The sequence below is a fragment of the Centruroides sculpturatus genome, unplaced genomic scaffold (assembly GCF_000671375.1).
Source record: "Centruroides sculpturatus isolate CEXI.00-Female unplaced genomic scaffold, Cexi_2.0 scaffold1046, whole genome shotgun sequence".
NCBI lineage: Eukaryota > Metazoa > Arthropoda > Arachnida > Scorpiones > Buthidae > Centruroides > Centruroides sculpturatus.
Genome location: NW_019385209.1, coordinates 246532 through 268931, shown reverse-complemented (window position 1 = coordinate 268931; position 22400 = coordinate 246532). Strand labels below are relative to the sequence as shown.

Here is a 22400-nt window from a genome sequence, read left to right as displayed (position 1 = left end):
CTAACTAACCAAATGCTTTGATGATTGTACATTTGTCAACTAGAAGTATTTACTGTACAAGAAATGATTTATTGGGGTGCTCCTAATTGGTGGATGGCTAAGTAAACAATAGAATGATTCAACTGAAAATAAATACCATTGTAATTATGAATGCAAGATGCATAAGTATCAGCTTGCAATCAATTTGATGATCTTGATACAAAGACACATATCTAGGTTTTTATTAAATGAAATAATTATCATATAATTTAAAAATTTGTTTAATATGCATTAAAGATTAATACATCAATAACTTTGTTTACCTAAGAATTTTCTTTCCTTTCTTATGCTCGAAGTAATCCTTACCTTGTTATTACTAAAACAATGCTTTACAAATTGATTCTTGGATCCCCTTTTGACCTTTTCATATGAAATGTTAAAAGTATCATGAAAGTTTGACTGACTGTAAAATATGGATTTTCAGAATGGAGTCTGTCTGGATGGATACAAAATTATGAATAAAAGTGATCACATCATGTTCCCATTTAGTAAAAATTCTTTAAATCCGACTTCTTACCATTGGTCACTTAACAGAATTTGGAGGTCTGAAAACTGGCAACTGTTCTCAAAGGATGTCCCTCTGTCAGATTCTTCAATATCAGTTAGCAAAAATAATTACGAAAACATTTCGTGTTAAAATATCTAATTAAAATTAAATATCAGATTGTGGATACATAACAGAGAAAGAGTTGCTGTGTTCTGCTGCTGCTATTAAATTATATCTACTCCCCTGTTTGGTCTCATACTATCACCATTTACCATTTACAAACTTTGTATTGCATGCGGTATCATTTGAGGTAATGCCAGCAAAGTCCTATAGAAAAATAATGGTTTAATTACCAAAAATAAAAATGTTAATGAAATGTTTTACTGCCATTCCTGGCTTGTAAGTATAAAATTTGTATATCCTTAGGTTGCATGTTGTGACTAGGGATGGTTATCTCCCAACCTTTTTGGATTCTCAAGAATCAGGAATTCCAAAATGGGTAAAATTTTTTCCTCAATCTCAAGACTAAATTTACAAAAGACTTGGATTAATTGGAAGAAATTTATGAAACAAAATTTATTGTAATATATATTTCAATTTCTCAGATAAATGAATAGAAGGTAAGTAAATAAAAATATAAATTATTAGTTTTTAGTTGAGAATAAAACTAATAATTGGGGTTAACCAATAAAATAATGGAAGTTTTGTTTAAAAAAAACATTAGTATTACTGAATACAAAGCAATAGATTTTTTGATTAATTTTAAATGCAAAACAATTACATTAAATTAACATTAGCAACACTGAAGAGAGAATAATAATTAAAAGGTAATTATAGTACAGTTGTACTAAATCAAACTAATTGAGACCAATGACAGTTAGATTAATGGCAGTAAGATAGTAAGGATACAATGTTAACACTTTTTGCTTACAATAAAAAAGTGGCTTCATAGAGGTTGTTAGATTGTTGTATGGTACTATACATAATGTTGACAATGGTTTTTCTAATATGACCAAGGGCAGATCTGGGTTTTTCGGGGCCTAGGGCTTATTGAAGTCCAATGGGGCACCTTTTTTTTGTTAATATAACAATAATGATAATTTAATATTAATAATACAAATAATACTATAACTATTTTTTATNAATTTCCCATTATAATCACATTTTTTTTATTTTTCTGAAAAATATAGTAAAATAAATTAAATATTTGACCTGCAATTTGAAGTAATTAGACTTTGATCTGCCTTTGGAAAAAAGGTTTGCTGTTGCTAAATAAGAATTTAAACAGTTTGAATAATTTCCCAAATATAAATATTTTGTTCTACATAAGTTACATTTGATTCCATTTTAAAAGATGAGAATTTGATGAAAATGCTACAAAAAAATAAAATAACTCTAAAACTTTACTGAAGAGAAACCACACTTCTAAAGAAAATGCTATTAAAATTAGAAGTACTTTTGTTCAATAAAACTGCCTATTATTATTTAACATTGGTTTCAGGTATGTTATCTGTTTTTTAGAACCTGTTAAACTTGACTAAACGTTTCTTTTAATACTCCAAATAAGATGTCACTTGTTATCTTAAACCCTTATTTATTTAAATTAGATTTTTATAAGTAAAAAGATTAGTGATAATGCCTCATGATCAAGAAGTAAGTATATCTGCCTACCTCACTATGAGAGACCAGTTAAGATTGTTACATTGGCCCTTGCCACTCTGCCAAGTCTTGCTTGTAGGCCCGGTCGAAGCAAAAGTTTCAGCCCTAACGAAACTAAAAGGGCCTAGTGAAAGACAAATTCGGTGATGTAGGACATATAAAGTTAAATATTTGTTATTCATTTGGTGGTAAAATCATTAAACAGTTTTTTGTAGAGCACAGAATTTTAATCAATTGTATTTTTGTTGATATTAAATTAGTCAAGAATAACAATGAGCGGCAGAATGAATTGTTATTATATATAACTAAAAAACAGAAGCTTAGTATAAAAAAATATTTNAGCAGACCTCGAGTGAGGCCGAAAACGTTCGTTCATGAAGTTTAACGTTACCGGACATAAAGGCTCGTCAAATGTGTTTAAAATTACAAATCTTTTACCAAAATAGATACTCCTGTTCATATTTTAGCACCATCTCACCACCGTAATTTAATATAAATGTATTTTTACTTTGAATAATAATAGATCATACAATATTGTCTAAATTAAAAATACATTTATATCAAATTACTGTGGTGAAATGGTGCTAAAATATCAACAGGAGTATCTATTTCGGTAAAAATTTGTAATTTTAAATCTATAAGATTAATTGAAAAGTAAAATTACAGTAAAATATGATTTAGTTTCATAACAGGTAGATTAAAAACTGGTGTGTAATTGTGCAAATTTATTTTAAAATTTATAATGAAATCCACACTTGAAAGTGTTAACATTGTGCTCTGTTATTTACATATACACCAATTGTTCTGATTATTACTGAATTGGCTAAGTTAACAATGTAAGATGTAGTAGTCTGACAGCTCTAATCCCTCAACTAGGTTTTACAATAGGATTTGTAGTGGCAGATCTGGCTGCGATGTCAAATGGTGCTGTAAAGACAGTACCAGTCATTGCTGAAGTAGTGATTGGCTCTTCTAAGCCAATAGAAGCAGCTACTGCACAAATAGAGCAGGTTGTTAATCCTTGCCCACCTGTTTAGCAGCTTGAAGTTGTGCTTTACCTTTTGTGCCATGAAGTATTGTTCCTTCTGTTAACAGGTTTGCCAAAACGTCTCTTCTTTCTGAATCCAATATGCCAAAGCAGTGGTTAACAGTAAAAAACCTTTTCGTTTATAATTGTCGTTCAGTTTGTTGGGATAACTTATTTTACTGGCTCTTGCCAGTCTTTCTGTATGCCGATTCTACATTGATTCAATCATTTGAATCAGTACAATTCTCTGTGCCTGATTCCCAATGACTTCTGCTTTGACTAGCATTTTCACCAATAGAAAATCAAGAGACCATTTTGCAGCTAGTCTTGCTCATAACTCTATTATACAGTACATTGAACAGATTAGATGGGTCTTAATGGGTCTTCTGTGTCACGTTCTCAATGCTTGAAGTCTCTGTAATCAGATCAATTGCATTTGCAACTGCTTCAGTTGTGGCTTGCTCGCTGCATCAAAGAAAAGGTATAGAGTTACAATGCCAAAGCATGTCTGCCATTGGAGCTGCTCCAATCCAATTCCAAGGTAGTACTCACCAAGAATGGCACTTTTCTCTGTACAGATGATCCCATGGTAAGTGTTGCTTTTAGTAAAGAATCAAAGTCTGTTATAATATGGTCTGCACAACCAGGTAGGTTTTACTCATCATCATAGATATTTACACTATGTATGCAGTGAGTGTAAAAGCAGTGACCTAAAACTGTCACAAAAGTCTTAAAGACCCATGAATTTTGAATCTCAGATAGAAAGATTATCATCAAACAAACAACAGATTTCCCATGTAAGTTAATCAAACTCGAAGGTTGGATGTTATGCCAATATTTTTAATAAAATAAGAAAGTAATTTGTTCTAAATGGTTAATGCCATTAGCTTTTAATTTAAAAAGCTTGTTTGAAAGGTTTTATTTGTATCTGTATCTGCCTGAGGATGACACCTTTTAATACGTCAAAAGCACAAGCAGCAAAATAAAACACTCTCTAAATGTTTTTAACAACTTTTTGTGAAAGTTTCTCATTTTAGGAACAATTTCCCATTATAATCACATTTTTTTTATTTTTCTGAAAAATATAGTAAAATAAATTAAATATTTGACCTGCAATTTGAAGTAATTAGACTTTGATCTGCCTTTGGAAAAAAGGTTTGCTGTTGCTAAATAAGAATTTAAACAGTTTGAATAATTTCCCAAATATAAATATTTTGTTCTACATAAGTTACATTTGATTCCATTTTAAAAGATGAGAATTTGATGAAAATGCTACAAAAAAATAAAATAACTCTAAAACTTTACTGAAGAGAAACCACACTTCTAAAGAAAATGCTATTAAAATTAGAAGTACTTTTGTTCAATAAAACTGCCTATTATTATTTAACATTGGTTTCAGGTATGTTATCTGTTTTTTAGAACCAGTTAAACTTGACTAAACATGAAATGTCCTATATCTTGTATGTGTACCCAGAGCTTTGTGTGTCTAATTATATTGTAATGTGTATTGTATTGGAGACGTTGAAATGTAAAATATTAGTGAGTCCGCCAGATGGCGATCGTTGCTGATGCATCACGGGAATGGTACCTGAGCGCTCACTTTGGTTGTAACTACAAAACAATAAACATAACAGTAAATAGTAAATTGAATGCCAATTGTGGTTACAAGTCAATCTTTAGGTTCTAAAATCACTATTTGTATTTAGGATATTAAAATACAACAGTATTAAGCATAGTAAAGATACTAAATACTCCTGGATGTCTCACACAATTTTTTTAAAGTAAAAAGGTTAAAAAGTGTTCATTTAAAGATGGTATTGTTATTCTCAGTAATAAAATTTTTGTGCAAAAAAACCAAATGTATGCATCAACTAAATAGCAATACTTTTCTATAGGTGCTCTAGTTATGCACAAGAACGTACTGCAGACTTGCAGGATCTGTCTAAAAGACAAAAAAATATGCCAATTACAAGAATTTTATTGTTGCAAACTACCATTAAATGTAATTTTGGGTACTAATCCTTTCAGATTTGTTATTTCTATTGACTGCAGTCTCATAATATGATTGGATTGTTTCCTCTATGGCCTAGCCAGATCTTCTCGCTACATATACTGTCGTGTGATCTAGTTGAGGGATTAGAGCCACAGTACTCGTGCAAGTAAGACTAAACCTTAACAATCCACCAAATTATTCCAATTTGATACAGAAAAGAGTTTGTAAGAAAAATATGTGCACTGAAATTTTATATACATAATAAAAAGTAGTCAATTCAATTTCTATAATTTATAATAGAATGTGCCTCTTATAAATTCAATCCTATTCACTTGCACAATGAGATTTACGAGTGTACAGTTTACTCCTTATAAGTGGCCTGACCTGTAATTAAGGTAGGTTAGAGTGGATGAAGGATAGGGAACAATGCTCCATCCCAAAACACCCATAAAACATAAGATTTAGACTGAATTTGAACCCAGAATCTGCATAGCAATAGAATGTAAGACATTTCAACAGTCAGAAATCGAGTTCAAATCCATTCAGGCCATCTGGCCAAATATTGTTCAGTGATATTGGCATGAAACTTGTTTCATAAATTATACATTTTTTAGACTTAAATAAAAAAACAGAAGAATCACAAAATTGCTTTCCACAGTTTTATCTTTTGTACAATGATATTTGCATTCATAATTTTCCCATACATAATGATACATAGTTATTATTTATTATAAATATACAAAAATGCAATAACAAAGCATATATTACCACAGTTAAATTGATATTAAAATATTTTGTCATCAAACATATACCTTTTACAATACTTAAAAAAATTTCTGTACATAAAATTGATATTACAGTAGAACTCTGATTATCCAAATTGATTTGTTCTGCGTATGATTCGGATAAGTGGATTATCATGTAAAGAATGAAATTACAGGGTGGCAGCACAGTATTGTACATGTACTATATTTATTTGATCATTTGAATCTGCCACAGTAAACTTCAGTATTGTCACCATATTCCTTAATGTTGAAACATTATCTGCTCCCAGACCATGTTTATCAGCAACATAATTTTCATACATTGACAATGTTAACATTGTCTGTCATGGCAAGAACAAGACATTTTTGTTTCTGCAAGTTTGCAGACAAGATTGGAGTTGCATTCATGGGAACATCAGTGAGAGAGAGAAGAGGGCAAGTGGTGGTTCAGATAATCTGAGTTCTACCATATATATGCACAGTTAAGTAAATTTACAGCTTATATTTCAGCAAGTGAAGCTGTGGAGTTGGTATACAAAATTGTCAACTCCACCTTTTCAGTTTTTAAATATTTCCAAATTCAACCCTGCAACAGCTCAAAAGGTTATAGAACCATTATTAATATGTATTGTCTCAAGCTACCATTTAAAATTAATTTTCATTGCCACCACACAAATCATTACGCTAAGTTACCGCTTATTATCTGTAAGTTTACATTCAGATTGGAGTCAGTACATTTTTAATAATTCCAACTCCACCGTCTTGCTAATAAGTACCCTATGTATAATGAAAACTACATTTAACATAAAATTACTTCATAAAATGTGAGTAATTTAAAATCATATGTAAATTATGATAAATTATACTCAACTTCATTTAGAATAAAAACAAAATATAACAAACAGCAGTTACATTTATAGAATAATTCACATTCAGATAAAACTTGATAGAAACATGATAAACACAGCTTATAAACACCTAAAACATCTGTAAATAATCATAATGTGCTGTGTAATATTTAACAATGTGCACCATATAATACCTAACCCATCAGTGTGCTAAATAATACTATAAAGAAGTTAAATATCTCCTTAACACTCAGATTAACACCAGATTGCTGTGTGTGTGTTATGGCATTATTTATAAGATCGTGGGGTAGAAATATGTACAAGTTTGTCTAAGTATACGCTATAACATTCGCTTAACAATGCATTTCTCGGAATGTATTTCCATCGTTAAGCAGTGCACACACACATAGATATCAAATAGAATAAGTACTCAATTATATAGCAAAATATATTTTTATACAATTTCAGAATATTTTTATAAACATTTTGAGAAAAATAATCCATCAATAAATGGATTGATTGTCCAAATTTGAAGTTTTGATTTATGAAATCGAGTAAGGTTGGTTGTTTTAATTGGATACTTACTCAAGAATTATAACAAATAATGGATAAAATATGAAAATTAAAACTAAGAGAAATCACAATATCTAATACATTTTTTATAAAAAATGTTTTTTTATAAAAAATTTGTATTAAATAGGAATTTTGATAAGATTTACTATTCAATTTATTGAAACTACAATGAGACTAGATGTTTAAATAATGCAGTAACTCAAAATTAAAATTTCAGATCAAAAAATGGACTTCTAACAGAAAATAACTGTTTTTCTCAACAAGTATTCTTCAATACAAAACACTTTGCCAAATATACTTAATTGCACTTTGAAAATTTAATAAAAATTACAGTAAAAAATAATGTATAAATAAATAGTAGGCCCATATAAAGAGATACAAGACAGTCCAAAAGTCAATTAACCAAGGCATATAGTAAGATTATTTAAGACTGATTAAACAAGATGAGACTTTCTGACCATCTGGCATAGAGACTGCCAAAATTTAAAGCTACTTATTTATTTTACTTGTACATTTTTATGACTTGGAGAAGAGCGAACCACTAATCTGGATGTCGAGTCTTCAGTTATGTAAGTAACATGAATGTGTCGAGAATGTCACGTGGTACTAATTCATTCACCGAACGAGTTCGTGACAAGTGACACTCTCGACACGTTTGTGCTGTTCCTCACGTAACTGGAGATCAGGCACCCTGGTCCAGCTCCATCTTGTATCCTAAATTGAAAAACAAAATTAATGAAATGAGTTGTGAATAAATTTGACTAGAAAACTTAGTAAAAGTAAAAATTGTAATACTGACTTTTGATGCAAATTCTGCACATTTTATGAAAAAATTCTATTTTCAATTCTGTCATTTAATGAAGTAATAACAGCAGATCATGAGATTCAATAATGAAATACAAGATTTTATGTAATTCAAAGAAATGCAGCAAATTCCAAAATAATCTATCTTACAAAGTGCACATTAGAAACCAAGCCCAAATTACTAATGAAATAAGAGGGATTCTTTATCTAGCTACATTTTGGCTAATTATATATACAAAATGCTACATAGTTTTGATTAAAGGTAGGTGATTAAGCCAGAAGAAGAGATTGGTTGAGAGCGCGATTCAAACCAACAAACGAAGAAACAAATCCTCACCGTACAATAACAGTTTGTTCGGAAATGCTAATATTCAGTTTGAATTATGTCCAGTCTCATCCATTAGCATTTCCAACAAGCCCTAAGCAGGAGTTGGGGGTTTGAATCCTACTCCGGATTGATCTTCCAGAATATTCTAAATTAATTAAATTTACATATTGTGACATTGTCACAATTCTCTATTGCAATTTTTAATGATGTTTTAATTTAAATTAGAAGAATAAATCCTATACAATATTTATTGTTCTATATAGTAAAACAAAAGTTTTTGAATTGATATTGTGTGACTGCTGGTCCAAACCAGAAGTTCATATATAGTCTGGGCCTCTGGTCCCTAAGCTTTCTGTAACTAGTCTCGATTTTCATCTATTTAATTCTGTTCGAGATTAATGAAGGACAGACAAACAACAGTGGGAATTTATAGTCTGCAATTTGAAAATTGTAGCCCAATTATTAAATGTAATAGAGGATGGCAACTTAATTGTTTACCTTTAGTTTTTACTATGTAGCATTTGCCTATTTAATTAGCCAAAATGTATAGAGATAATGAACCCAGCTTATTTGATTATAAGATGCATTTTATATTGTTTTGTCGATAAAAGTGATCGAAAAAGTTAAGTATTAAAATCAATAGCACTTTACAAAAGACTAAATAAAATGCCAAAATAATTACTAGAACATTGACAGTTACAAATCTAAAACTGTCTAAGTTCTGGAATTCTAAAACTATCATAAGTAAGAAACAGATAGACACAAAAACATTCATTCAATCATAAAGACACGTTTGCTATTACCATAAAGCTGCATTACATTGACTTTTAACAAATAAAAACATCCTGACTTTAAATTAAAGAGTATCGAGTTAATACATTGATTAACTTGAGAAAATCGGTTTATTCTCAAATTTTTCTGTAACTGTAAATCTCCCGTTATTAAGTTATTTCTCAAGAATCTGTTCACAGATTGATTACAAAACTGTACATAGTTTATGCTGCTTTTGAGTACTTTGTGTAGAACACCAATAATATACTACATCAGTAAAAGGATGCTGATACAAGGTTGTAATGGCATGGTGTTATGTTTAGCATGGAATCATAGTGTTTGTTTATCCTAATCATCTGTATTTGTACATAATATAAGAGAAAATGATCATGGACCTACAAAAGGTGGAAGATACACAGGGAAAATAGGCTCAAGTATAATAATAAATAAAGTAAACACATTGTCAGATGGCATTAAAATTCTTTTATTTTAACACTGTCTGACAGCATTTACTTTATTATTATATGCAACATTTAGCATAGAGTTTAACATAACTCAAACCTAGACAAAGAGTATAAGTAACAGTAATTTTAACTCAGATTTATTGTATATAAACACTTGAAGGTTTAAACAACCCATATTGGGTTCTTTAGAACTTCAAGTGTTTATATACAATAATTCATACTGCATACTTCAAGTTAATAATTCAAACTGCATACTTCAAGTTAATGCAGTTTGACTTAGCAAAGTTTACTGTATCAAAAATGATCAAATTTAAAACTATTTACTTTCCTTTTGTGAGCCCCTAAAAGGTCTCACATCCATCATACAAGACTCATAATGGCTGGCTTGTGATGAGGCAAAGGGATCAATATCTCCAAATCCATATAACCAGGATCAAAAGAGGATACCTCAAAATGAAATGCTAGAGGAATCAGCTAAATATCCAGCCATCAAGGTTTTCGATATTAAAAAACAAACACTCAAAGAACATCAGTTTTAAATGATAATATAATGATTCATTTTCCAATGAATAATCTTTCTGATTCATTCAAAAACCTTATTCAATACTATTGATATGATATGTATTATAAAATATTATATAAAGCCATTATATATATATATATATTAAAAATCATGATGGTTTAGATTGGATTTACATCCAACCTGTACTACATACCTGCCGACACTAACTGATATCGTATGATATAACCAATGACACTATTGAAGTTTAATATTAATACATTAAAACTGTCCAGTAATAACAAATTTATAGGAACTGATTAACAACCCATAACAGCCGTGAAGATAAATTTTTAAAAATGGTATTTTTCAATATTTCATCAAAATTTAGAATTTTCAAAGCTATACAAAAATTTTTTATTATTAAAATAGTCCAATCATTTTCACATTTGATAAAATAAAATTAAAAGTTCTGACATTTAAAAGTTATTTAAATAAATAATTTCATAATTCATTCTCCTGTAGTGTAAATACATTATTGTTAACCTTTAGTTTTATAAACCAGTGGACCAAATCTACTTGTTCCAAGATATTTGTCAGAATAGAAGCATGGCACTAAGGAACACTGGACCACAAATGTTAGCATGCAGAATATCCAACAGACAATACATCAGTACTATTATTTATGTTCTTGTTTGGAAATGTAGCCGATGGCATGTTATCCTATGGGCAAAAAGGACAGTTGCCTGGAGCCCCAAATCAATCTTTTATAAACTCATTACTGTAGTAAGAATGTCAAAGTTTAATTTGGCATCATATTGGGGGATCCTAGATTGCCAATGCAGAGCAGAATTTAAACCCTTCAGAGTTTGCTAAAAAAAATTAACAATGATACCTGGGGATACCCCAAAAATTTCAAAAATAAATTAATATATGCTAAAAAATATAAAAATCATTAGATAAAATTTCAATATTTTGTAAAATAAACACTGGCCTATTAAATTTTCAACAACACTTGATAGACAATTGTACAAATAGTCCAATAAACTGGATTCAAGTATTAAAAGACACAGAACAAGTCATAGTTGCCAAAAGCAACTGTAAACATTTATTGTTTTTCTGGATTTTTTCTTATTCTGTGTCTTTTGATAGACAAACATTTAAATGATGTCAACACAACATATGACTGCATTAGCACTTAAAAATAAATATAATTACCACATTAGCTTTCTGAATGCCATGGAGTATGATCAATTTTTCTACTAAATGCTTTTTGGTGCTTCTCGTCCTTTGTCAGATTCCAAATCTCACAAAATAGGTTCCGAATTCCTGTTAAATGTTAAATTGTATTCGAATGCTTCTTCTAAAACTTACATTCAATCATCGGAAATGTTTTCAAAAACATTCCTGATATTTTTGAAAGTCGCATAAAAAGTGCTATAAAAGATTAAGAATGCCAATGTTCAAATTTAAATTTTAGAATATGAATTTGTATATGATGTAACACTTGATAAGTATTCATGTGTATTTTAAAAGATTTGGACTCTGATGATGGACATTAAGCATCCAAAAGCAATTGTACTCTGTACTCATGATAAACAGAAAGTTAATGTAGTAATTTGACAACATGGAGTGCAATGATAATTAAAACATTATATTAATGGAGTGCAATGAATGTTATCATGAAATCTTATAGCATTTAACAAAATAGCTATAAAGATATACAATACATATACACATACACACAACTAAGTACATTTTTTATAGTAGTAGTAATAAATTATACCTAAACATTTTCAAATTTATCTTTGTATTCATAAACAATCATTTAAAGACACATTTACTCTATCTGAATGAACTGATGAATAAAAATTTAGTTTTCCTTCATCACATAAACTAACCATTTGATTATTTGTCATTTGGTTTGGATCTAAGTTACTTCAAGCCGGTATATTGAAGCAAATTCATGCATTCTAGATAGAATTTTTATTCATCCATTCATTAGATCCAAGTTTAGGCATTATTAACATAATAAATGGCAAATTTTGCAAGTTATTTATTATTTTGGATAGCATAAACACAACTTCATACTTAACCATTTTAAAAAATAGCAATTTGAGAAATTACAAGCCAATTACTTTGTTTCTGTAAAACTCGAATTCTAATACACTGAATTGGTATATGTTGATGCATTAAAGAATTAATTTCGGCTTTCCCATTTTTAAAACTTCCGACCATTGTATAATTACTACAAAGTGGTTTATTACTAGATTCCATTTTTATAAAATGCAAACCGACTTCTACCACTCCGTGGAGTAAAATATCTTTGTTATGGTCTTTCGAACCAGTTTCTATATAAATATGCTCTATCAGAGATGGTTTGTGAAAAATGACGTCAAAAGTATCATTTATCTTCGGAGACTGCCCCCAGAAATAGCCAAAACCAGAATTATATGCTAATTCTGGATAAAAATTATCATAAGTTGTAATTGTCGTAATGATATCGGCACTTGGGTTATTCGCTTCAAATTTATTAGCAACACCCGTAAAGGTTTTATCTTTTAATTTCTGAATCTTACCATCTAAAGATGAACGTAGACCAATGTGCTGAAATAGACTGGGTATTCTTCTGATGATTGTTCTTTGTGAAGGCACTAGGAGATCGATAAACTGTAATATAAGTAAGTCAATAGGTTTTTCTGAATAAAAAAGCATCAAAAATGAAACCAGACGTGGTAAATCTGAAGATTTTAAGAGTCTTCCAATAATTAAAAATCCAGTAAAGGTCAATGATACCCAACTTTCCTGCTGAAAATCTATAAATTCGCGGACAGCTGTTATGAAATGAGGAGCGCAAAGTACATCGTCTTCAAGGATGAGAAAATAATCAGATAAATAGACTGAATAGTTAAACAGTAGAGCAAAATCTATAACCTGTTTGGAACGCCAATGAACTCTTTCCATCGAATCATTGTATGTTTGGTGTAAAGTAATAAATGGTGGATAAATTGACGGCGTTGTTTCAATTATATGTAAAAGTCCAGACTTAATGTGATCTTCGAAGGCACTCTTAATCTCTCTTATTCGGCCATGACGATCAACAGAATTTACGTCAGCCACTAACACGACAATTGTAATATTTTGCAATTCTTCCCGCGAGCTTCCTTTAATTATCGACTGCAAAGTTTGAAATAAATAATTATCTGTTTTACGCTTTACACTTGGTATACCGATTGTTAAGTACGTTTTTCTTTGATTATCTTCTGCACTGAGACTTGGTGTAATATCTTTACGATGACTAGATAATAAAAATCTCGGCTGTAAAAAATAAAATTATATTAATTGCTGATGCGTAAATTTATAAAAAAAAACCAAACACTTGAATGATAATGTTATACATAATATAGTTTCTAAATAACATGCAATTCTTTCTAGTTATCTAAGGAACTATGTTCTAGTTAGCCTAGTCTAGCAGATCTGGACAACATATAATACGATGTGATCCATTTTCACAAGGCAAAAGTACTGATGATCTACTAGCACATTGTTTATTCCTTCGTAAAGGTGATGAAATTATCCAAGAAATGTCAGTAATTTTGGTCTGAGAGTCCAAAGGTGAACCTAGATATGACTATCCACAAAGAGAAAATAACACTTTCTCATGTCTCTTGTTCAGTGTATGTATGTTCACTGTGCTACAATCAGAAACAAAGACCACCACACATTCTCATAGAGTATAATGGTAGTTAAAAAATTTCTTTCTTGGAAAATATGGAAGTATGGAAACCACAAATACTTTTATATTATAACTGGCTGTGTGATATCTGTGATCGATCCAAAATGATGCTGCAATCAATTGGTCAATCAAAATAAATTTATTGGCATGCCTGATCTTGAGAATAAAATGCAATTATTTAACACATTCCTAAAAATATGACCAACAATTGAACAATATAGTTACATGTTATAAAGAAAATTCTGTTCCCAGAATACTAAAACAAAAAATTATAAAACCTAATAAAGTAAGAAAGTTTTACCTTACTTGCAGTGAATTATAATCAATGAATAAAATGTTAAATTCATAGATAAACCAGACAACAAAAAGTAATCTTTTCTCAAATAATTTTGCTGATGCCGAAAACAAACAAAACTGGCAGAAAGTGTCACCTTACAAGAATTTTTTAAAATATATTTGTAGCCAATAAACAAAGATTTCAAAGTCCAAATTCAATGTGTAAATAGCAGTTAAGGATATAACGTATTACATACAGAAGAGTAAGTCATCTGAAAGTCAAATGTCAAAGGGCAAAAACTTCCTGTGTACGAAATATTTATTTTATCATTATATTGATAAACAATGTGAAAGATATTTCCATCTGAGATTTAGATAGAGATGACTAGCTACAAAAGTATGAAAAGAATAAGATAGATGCACACTAAACTTAAGTTAATAATATAATAAAAAAATGTACAGGGTGATCATATTAAATAGTAGAGGTTCACGGCTTATTTTAGAAACCATTGGACAAATCTCAATGAAATTTGATATATATAATGTCCTGAGTATGCAGTTTTGTTCTGAAGAAAAAATTTACTTCAAAATTCAGACATTAGGGCAAAACTTGGCACTGCATTCCCCTTAAGGGGCAGATTATGTACACTTTGTAATCAAGTTTGAGTATAGAAGGAATTGCAAAACAATCTTCATAATTCTTCAACTGGTGAACAATCATGGTGCTCACTTTAACTGATTTTGTGTTACTTGTTAAACTCTTACTAAATGGTTTAAAGAAAGGTCCTCTGACTATTGGGAATCTCAGGAAATTGATTTTGGGTTTTGAGAAGACCACAACTTTCACTGTGAAACCAGGATGGGGCCACAAACTGATCTGAAAACAGATGTCTGAAAGCAAAGAACAGGAAAAATCTCCAAGCAGCCATAATATACCTGCAACATCACAGCGATCAGACATGCCCTACATTTCAGTATGGAGATTTCTGCCAAAAAAATCTTGCACTTTTATCCATATAAAGATATCACACAGTCAAGAATTGATTTCTGGTGATAAGTGGAAAACATTTGACATGACATTCATAGCTAAGTTGATAACTGATGATAAATGGCCCTGGCGAATTTTGTAGAGCAATGAAGCTCATTTTTATTTCTATGGTGATGTGAACATTCATAATTGCCATATTTGGTCTGATAAAAATCCACAATTCACCAACAAATTCCATTGCATAAACTGTCACTACAGGTGTGGCATAATATGATGTGGTTTCACAGCATCCCTTTTCATTAGTCCTTTCTGAAAAAAACTTTGCATTTGGACCAGTGACATGTTTTATTAATGCCATTTGATATTTGTCTTCTTGTAAACATCTTTGATATAATAGAATTTACAACAGATCTTTGAGGATGGCGATAATCTGTTGTACACAGCATTTGTTTTTAATGATACTCTTCTCATAGATTTTGATAGAATACATCATCAAAAATCTTCCAAATAATGAATCACATTTAATATAATTTATTTTTCTACATAATTGTAAAACTTTAAATATAACTGGCTTATTTAATATAACCATTTAAACTTTTAAAATCATGTACAATTTTGTATGAAATGACTACATAAGTGATGGAAATATCCATGCAACTGCAGATGATAAATATTACTTGTGCATTACTTTAATTAACATTGGATACATGTTAATTTGCTTTAACTTTTATCTTAATTACCATAGTTAAAATAAAAAGAAATATTCAAACTAATTTCTTACCTGTGTAGAAAGGGAACATGTATATATAGTTTCTCTGATCATTTCTTCACAGGATAAAACAGATTTTGGATTCTTATAACAGTTTGCATTTGCTTTATTAAAACCTTTAAAATAAATGATTTTATTAATAAGAGAACAAAATTATATATCCATTTCTGTATATAGAATAATTATTATTTACAAATCAAAAAATTTTCAATGTGATAAAACACATAAATAAATATATATTACAAAATTTCTTTTCATCATAAAGAATCTAAAGATTATATTTAATTATTTTTAAAAATACAGTTTAAACAAAAATAATGTTACTAAGTTTTGGCTCTGGATGACTTGGCTCATACACTAGTGATGTTGGAGTAATCTTACAGAATTAGGTAGAGAGAGGTTTATTATGACAACAGTATGCATTTTAGACAGGTTGTCTCTTACTCTTTAGCCGTATTTGTTACAATTTGTTTGGTTTATAGGTACTCATTTATGATACAGTAGCACCCAAATTGAAATCAATCATTTTCTGAAACACATCTAGATCTAAATATAAAATCTAAATTAGAACTAAAATTATGAATTTTAATCACTGGATTAAATAGAATTAAAATTAATAGACACTAAAAAATGCAACATTAAAAAGGTTATATGTTACAACTCAGAGACCCCTTTATACATAGAGAAAAACACATTCAACTTGTTTATCAGTAAAATTAAAAATAGAGCTATATACATAATAGATCAAAATTCCAAAATAAATGAAATTATCAAACTATTTTTGTTAAATAATTACTGCAAAACTACCTTATTAAAATGGATAAATAGATTAGATAATAAAACACCAAACATAGTCCAAAACATTAGTTCACCAGCAAAATCCTGTAAAGTTCCATATGTCAAAAACATTTTCAAAAAGATTCAAACAATTTAATGTATGTATTGTACGAGTCCATACCAACACAATCCAAAAAAGATTAAGCAACAATAATACTATTATCAACATTTCGGAAAAAAAACAAAGTTATTTATAAGTTTTCCTGTAGTTGTAACTATGCTTATGTTAATGAAACCAAAAGAAAATTAAAAATATACTTTAAAGAACACATCAATGCTATTAAATACAACCTGAAAAACTCCACTGTCGCTAAATGCTATGTATTCCATATAATATTAATAAAAATTCACTAAAAGTATTAAAAACTGAAAGAAATATTATCAAATGCAAATTATACAAACATTTAGAAATTATCAAAATCCATGATAACATAATAAACAAAAACACAGGTACAACCAGCACTTTTTTTGTCATAGAATGCAATGGAACGGCATTCCATCACTTTTTTCGACATATTTTAAAAGTTTTAACAGAATTTTTGAAAATTTGATGTTTGGTCTGCATTGAATTGCTCTGTTGAGCATAGAATCGGCAACAAAATTATTAAGACAGTCCTGCTCCTGCTTGTGTGCCGAATCTTGTGTACGATGCATGTAATATATTTTTAGTAATGAGATGAGCATTCCACCACTTTTTTCCCCCCCAAAAAAGCACTGGGAAAACTAAGGTGCATTGCAAAAGTTTAGGTCCACTCCATTCAGCTAAACAAACACAACACAAACACATCTAAAGAAACCAACACATACATTTACTGCATTTGTGTAGGTAGAAGAAACATGTAAAAATAATATGACATCATTAATTAAACTAGCATATTCTTAGATGACTGTAAATGTATAAACACACAAAGTGAGATAATGCATGTGTTGCAAAAGTTTAGTTCCACAATATCCCCAGGAGAAATAATGATATGAACGTGCAAGTTAAATGTTACAAACTATTTCATGCATGTTAAGAGTGAAATTGTCATACTGCTGCAACTTTGAGTTGTGTGATTTGCTTGATATAACATTTATGGAAACATGGGTCATGGCAAGGTGTTATCTGTCTGTGATAGGAGCAAGATTGATGCATTAAAGCAGCAAGGGCTGTCCAACAGGGCCATAGCAAAAAGGATTAATTGGTCACATAACATTGTAAACAATTATGTATGTAACCAAGAGGATTACAACCAAAATTCCCGTTCAGGACATCCACAGGCACTTAGTGAAATTCAACTTTGATGGGTTGTAAACACCATGAAACAATCAGGATCATCACTCAGACAGTTGGCACTTGATTCAATGGTTAATATTCATAAGTCAACCCTATCAAGAGCTGTAAAGCACAACAGACAACTGCTATACAAGAAGAAACATCAGCCCAAATTAACACCAGCTCATAAGATAGCACAGGTAAAATGCGCTAGAGAACATTCAAGTTGGAGTACAGAATGGAGATGAGTAGTATTCAGCGATGAAAAAAAATTTAATTTAGATGGCCCTGATGGCTGGTGCTATTATTGGCATGACATTGAAGATTTTTTCCAAACACCAAATGGGAAGAGGATCACTAATGGTCTGGTTTGGGTTCAAATACAACAGGAAGACTAGCATTGCATTTCCAAGTAGCATATGAAAGCCAGAAACTACCAGAAACTGTTGGATATGCACCTCATGGCATTTGGAGGACCATTCTGGATATTCCAACAGGACAATGCACTAATCCATGTAGCACACACTATATGGAAATGGTTCTTAGACAATGATGTGCATGTAATGGATTGGCCTGCTAATTTCCTTGACCTTAAACCCATGAAGAACCACTGGTGAATCCTTGTTAGGAAGGTGTACACCTTTAATACATCTTTAAAAAGAGAGTTAGAGAGCTGTCCGTCTTTTAAGCGACGGACTTAGCCCTTGGAAGTAGGAAAGAAGAGAAAGCATGAGGTTTGAAGTGTGAAAAGAAAGGAAGATAGGAAAGGAAGGTATACACCAACGAAAACCAGTTTTCAACTGTTGCAGAAGTGCAGACAGCCTATAGAAGTGCAGTCCTCTGTATGGGACTAGATAAGTCAAAATGTGCTCCAGTGACTTGTAGACAGCATACCTCATTGTCTTTTTGACATTAGGATGCAAAAAAGGGGTTTCTGGAATGATAATGTGTAATTTTGCACAGTGGAACTAAACTTTTGCAACACATGGTTTATCTCACTTTGTATGTTTATACATTTACAGTTGTCTAATAATAAGCTCGTTTAATGGTGACGTATTATTTTTACATGTTTCTGCTACATACACAAAGAAATGTGTGTTGGTTTCTTCAGATGTGTTTGTGTTGTGTTTGCTTAACTGCATGGAGTGGACCTAAACTTTACAATGCACCTTAGATCCCATCTGGCACCCTTACTTAAACATCTGAAACCTATTAGTCAGAGATAATACTTATATCACCAATAATAGATACCACCCTATAGTAGCCTCGCTTCTGTAGTAGAGAACATTGTTTCTATGAGCTCACTGACTGCAAAAATGTATGTAACATTTCTTAAAACAGCTCTTGGCTTTTGTAACTATAATCTTGTTTATAACTTTGTATATTTGTATACCATAGTATTTAATTTTATTAAGTAACATTTTTAATCTCTGGTTGCCATTTGTATGGAAACATATTATAACCTCTGTGAAAAGTCCCAAAAATAAAGTCATCCATGCATCAGCAACAAAATAGAATGTAGCTTTTAAGTATGTTTAAAATGTAATTTTGAACTATTTTAATCATAAACCCAAATGTTTGTGACGAAAAACCACTTTTATTTTTGTAGACGCCTGTAAACCCAACAAACTGTAACAAATTCGGCTAAAGAGGGACAGACAAACTGTCCAAAATGCATAACATTGTCATAATAAACCAGTGTCTACCTACTTCTGTGTGATTACCCAGATGTAAATAGTAAGTGATAAGTCCTCCATAGAGCCAAAACTTAATGCTCATAGTTTCATATTGTAACAAGGACAAAAAGCAATTCATCAAAAATAATGTTATTTAAATTTCTAATAAATGATGTTGAATCACATAATATTAAATCATTTCAAATATAATATCTGGCCCTTTCACACAAGAGAGCAGCAGGACCATTTGTGTTGGATCTGATATTTACAGGGCTTCAAAATTGCAATTTGTGTGTATTAAGAAAAAAAAACTTTATTGTTTTGTCAAATTTTATTATTTAAAAAATATATTTTTTAAATACAGTTTTGTGATTTTAATTTATTAGAGAATCAAACAGGAAATTATTTCAGGCTCTCTTGAATTCTAAGAGATCCTGTTTATAAGATATGATAAAAATATATGGTAGATTTTGATCAGTAATATGATTAAGTGTTATCCACCTATTTTCAAGCATTTCAATTCTATTTTTTCAAAATGCTTGCATCTTATATTCAAAAAGTGAATGTATACATACTTTTTATGCCATTAAAAATTTCTTATTTTTCATCAAGAGTGTTTTATAGACTTCTAAGAAAAAGTTGTCTTACTTTGATCCACCAAATTTTTAAGTATGCAGTGTGTAGAAGCAATTAAACTCTTTAATTTTACAGAAATTATTCTTGCAAAAAGATAAATACTTTTTGATAAATTACAAGTGTGATATTTTTTAAAGCAAGGATCAAACAAAAACTGTTCAAAATATATTTTCTGATATACATTCCATTAGAATTCAGTAATTCAAAATGTTTAATTCTAACATTCATAAAAATCCAAATCAATACTAAATGTGAGGTCCTGGAAATAGCCTATAAGTCTGAAATCATAGACTATAGTATAAGATTATAAATTATGATTATTTCATTTCATACAATGGCTAGCAAAAAGTCTTGATCTTATTGTTAGATCAGAATTTAGTCATGATTTTGACAAGGACAAAGTGCAAAACAGAAATTGAGCCAACCATCTCCAAAATCATTTAATGGCATTAATTTATGCTTTAAAGAGATTTCAAAGAACAAAATCCCATAGGAAAAGATTAAATATTATCTATACATCATCAATGCTTATAGTATCTCACTCTGCCTAGTGGATACCTTATCTACATTTGCATACAAATCTTAATGAATAAATTAAACACATTCTACAACTATAAGCTGTTTTAAATATTTTGAATAAATTTCCAAATCTTATGATACCCTGTAATGTTTACAGGACTGTTCACAAATTAGGTAATGCAGATATTAGTGGGTAAGTATGCAGGTAATTATTATGTTACATTACAAGAATGTGAGGGTGTTTACAAAAATGTTACCCATGGGTTGAGACTATCATTATGTAAAAGAATTATTCATATGGTGAACCGTACTGTTTAAGTCATTGCTTTGTAAATTATATGTGTAATTAATAAAATCACGTAACATGCAGTATCTCATGCTTTGTATTATCCCTTAGTACAATTAAAGGGATATGCATTATGTAATTTTGGGAATGAGTTTGCTTGGCAGCATTATTGAACATTACAGGGGGTGAATGGTAATTGAAAGATATAAAAATAGGTACAATAACACCTCTGAATGAGACAGTTGGGACCTTATCAGAGCTGTAGACCATACTTCAACACCATACTTCTAGGATAATTTCAAAGGAATACTTCAAAGAAATTTCAAAGGAATCATACTTCTACACATAACCCTTCACAATTCAGTCTACTTCCAGTACTCATGCAATTGGGAGTCACATTTAACTATTTAGCCCAAGTGAATATGCTGGCTTTGAATAGCCCACTTGACCATTCTCGGAGTACTTGATTTTATATAGTTTTATGGGGTGTGAGGCTCACCCCTACACGAATGCTGAGGTGCAAGCAACAGCAAGCACTGATGCGGAGGAGGGAGATTAGGCAGCAGTACCAGTTCACAGTAAAAACTGACCTTTGGAGAAGAATATCTTGCCAAGGGTTGCACATATAGGTATTCACTTGACTTTTCTGCCAGTACAAGGAAGTTTACAACTCTGGGGATGAAAAATCATTCATTCAGAGAGTAAAATGAAGTAACTTTTAGTTCATTTACCCATGTAATTGTATATAATCGAAGTAACTAAAAGTAACTTCTACAGAAAAAACAATATTTACAACATATTTACCTTCTGGTAAGAATGTGTATTTAGTCCAAAACCAATTCGACAAGATTAAAAAGCAACTACCAATTAATAAACTGTACAAAATTGCTCTTCTCATGATGCTACTTTGACACGTGAAGACTCCCCATTAATATTTATATTTCTCTAGAGACAAAAAAACAATATTTAATTTATCAATTCATGCTTTATTTATAAATATATTTTTTAAAAAACTACCTGATCACATGCATTGTTACTGAAAACAATGCTAAAATACGACATAAAAGACGTCACAACAACATCCATTGATACGGCATGACCGGATATGAAACAGGAAGTAGAATTCCGAATATTAAGATTTAATTTTTCATTATATTATTGTAATA

General features: G+C 30.3%; 1 protein-coding gene across 2 annotated transcripts; it reads right to left on the bottom strand.

The window, feature by feature from the left end:
- Window positions 1–1690: 1690 nt before the first annotated feature.
- On the bottom strand, window positions 1691–22341 carry LOC111636137 (alpha-1,3-mannosyl-glycoprotein 4-beta-N-acetylglucosaminyltransferase C-like). Of its 2 annotated transcripts, XR_002758490.1 has the most exons (5): window positions 22252–22341; window positions 22039–22179; window positions 16038–16141; window positions 4635–13574; window positions 1691–2050 (listed from the first exon to the last, which is right to left on the bottom strand). XR_002758490.1 is itself a non-coding variant. In XM_023381315.1 (4 exons), the coding sequence occupies exons 2-4, from the start codon at window positions 22130–22132 to the stop codon at window positions 12357–12359; spliced, it is 1416 nt and encodes a 471-aa protein (XP_023237083.1). In that variant the 5' UTR covers window positions 22133–22179; window positions 22252–22341; the 3' UTR covers window positions 2754–12356. The 2 variants fall into 2 exon arrangements, 1 of the variants encoding a protein (XP_023237083.1); XM_023381315.1 differs by lacking the exon at window positions 1691–2050 and having other exon boundaries at window positions 2754–13574.
- Window positions 22342–22400: the final 59 nt, after the last annotated feature.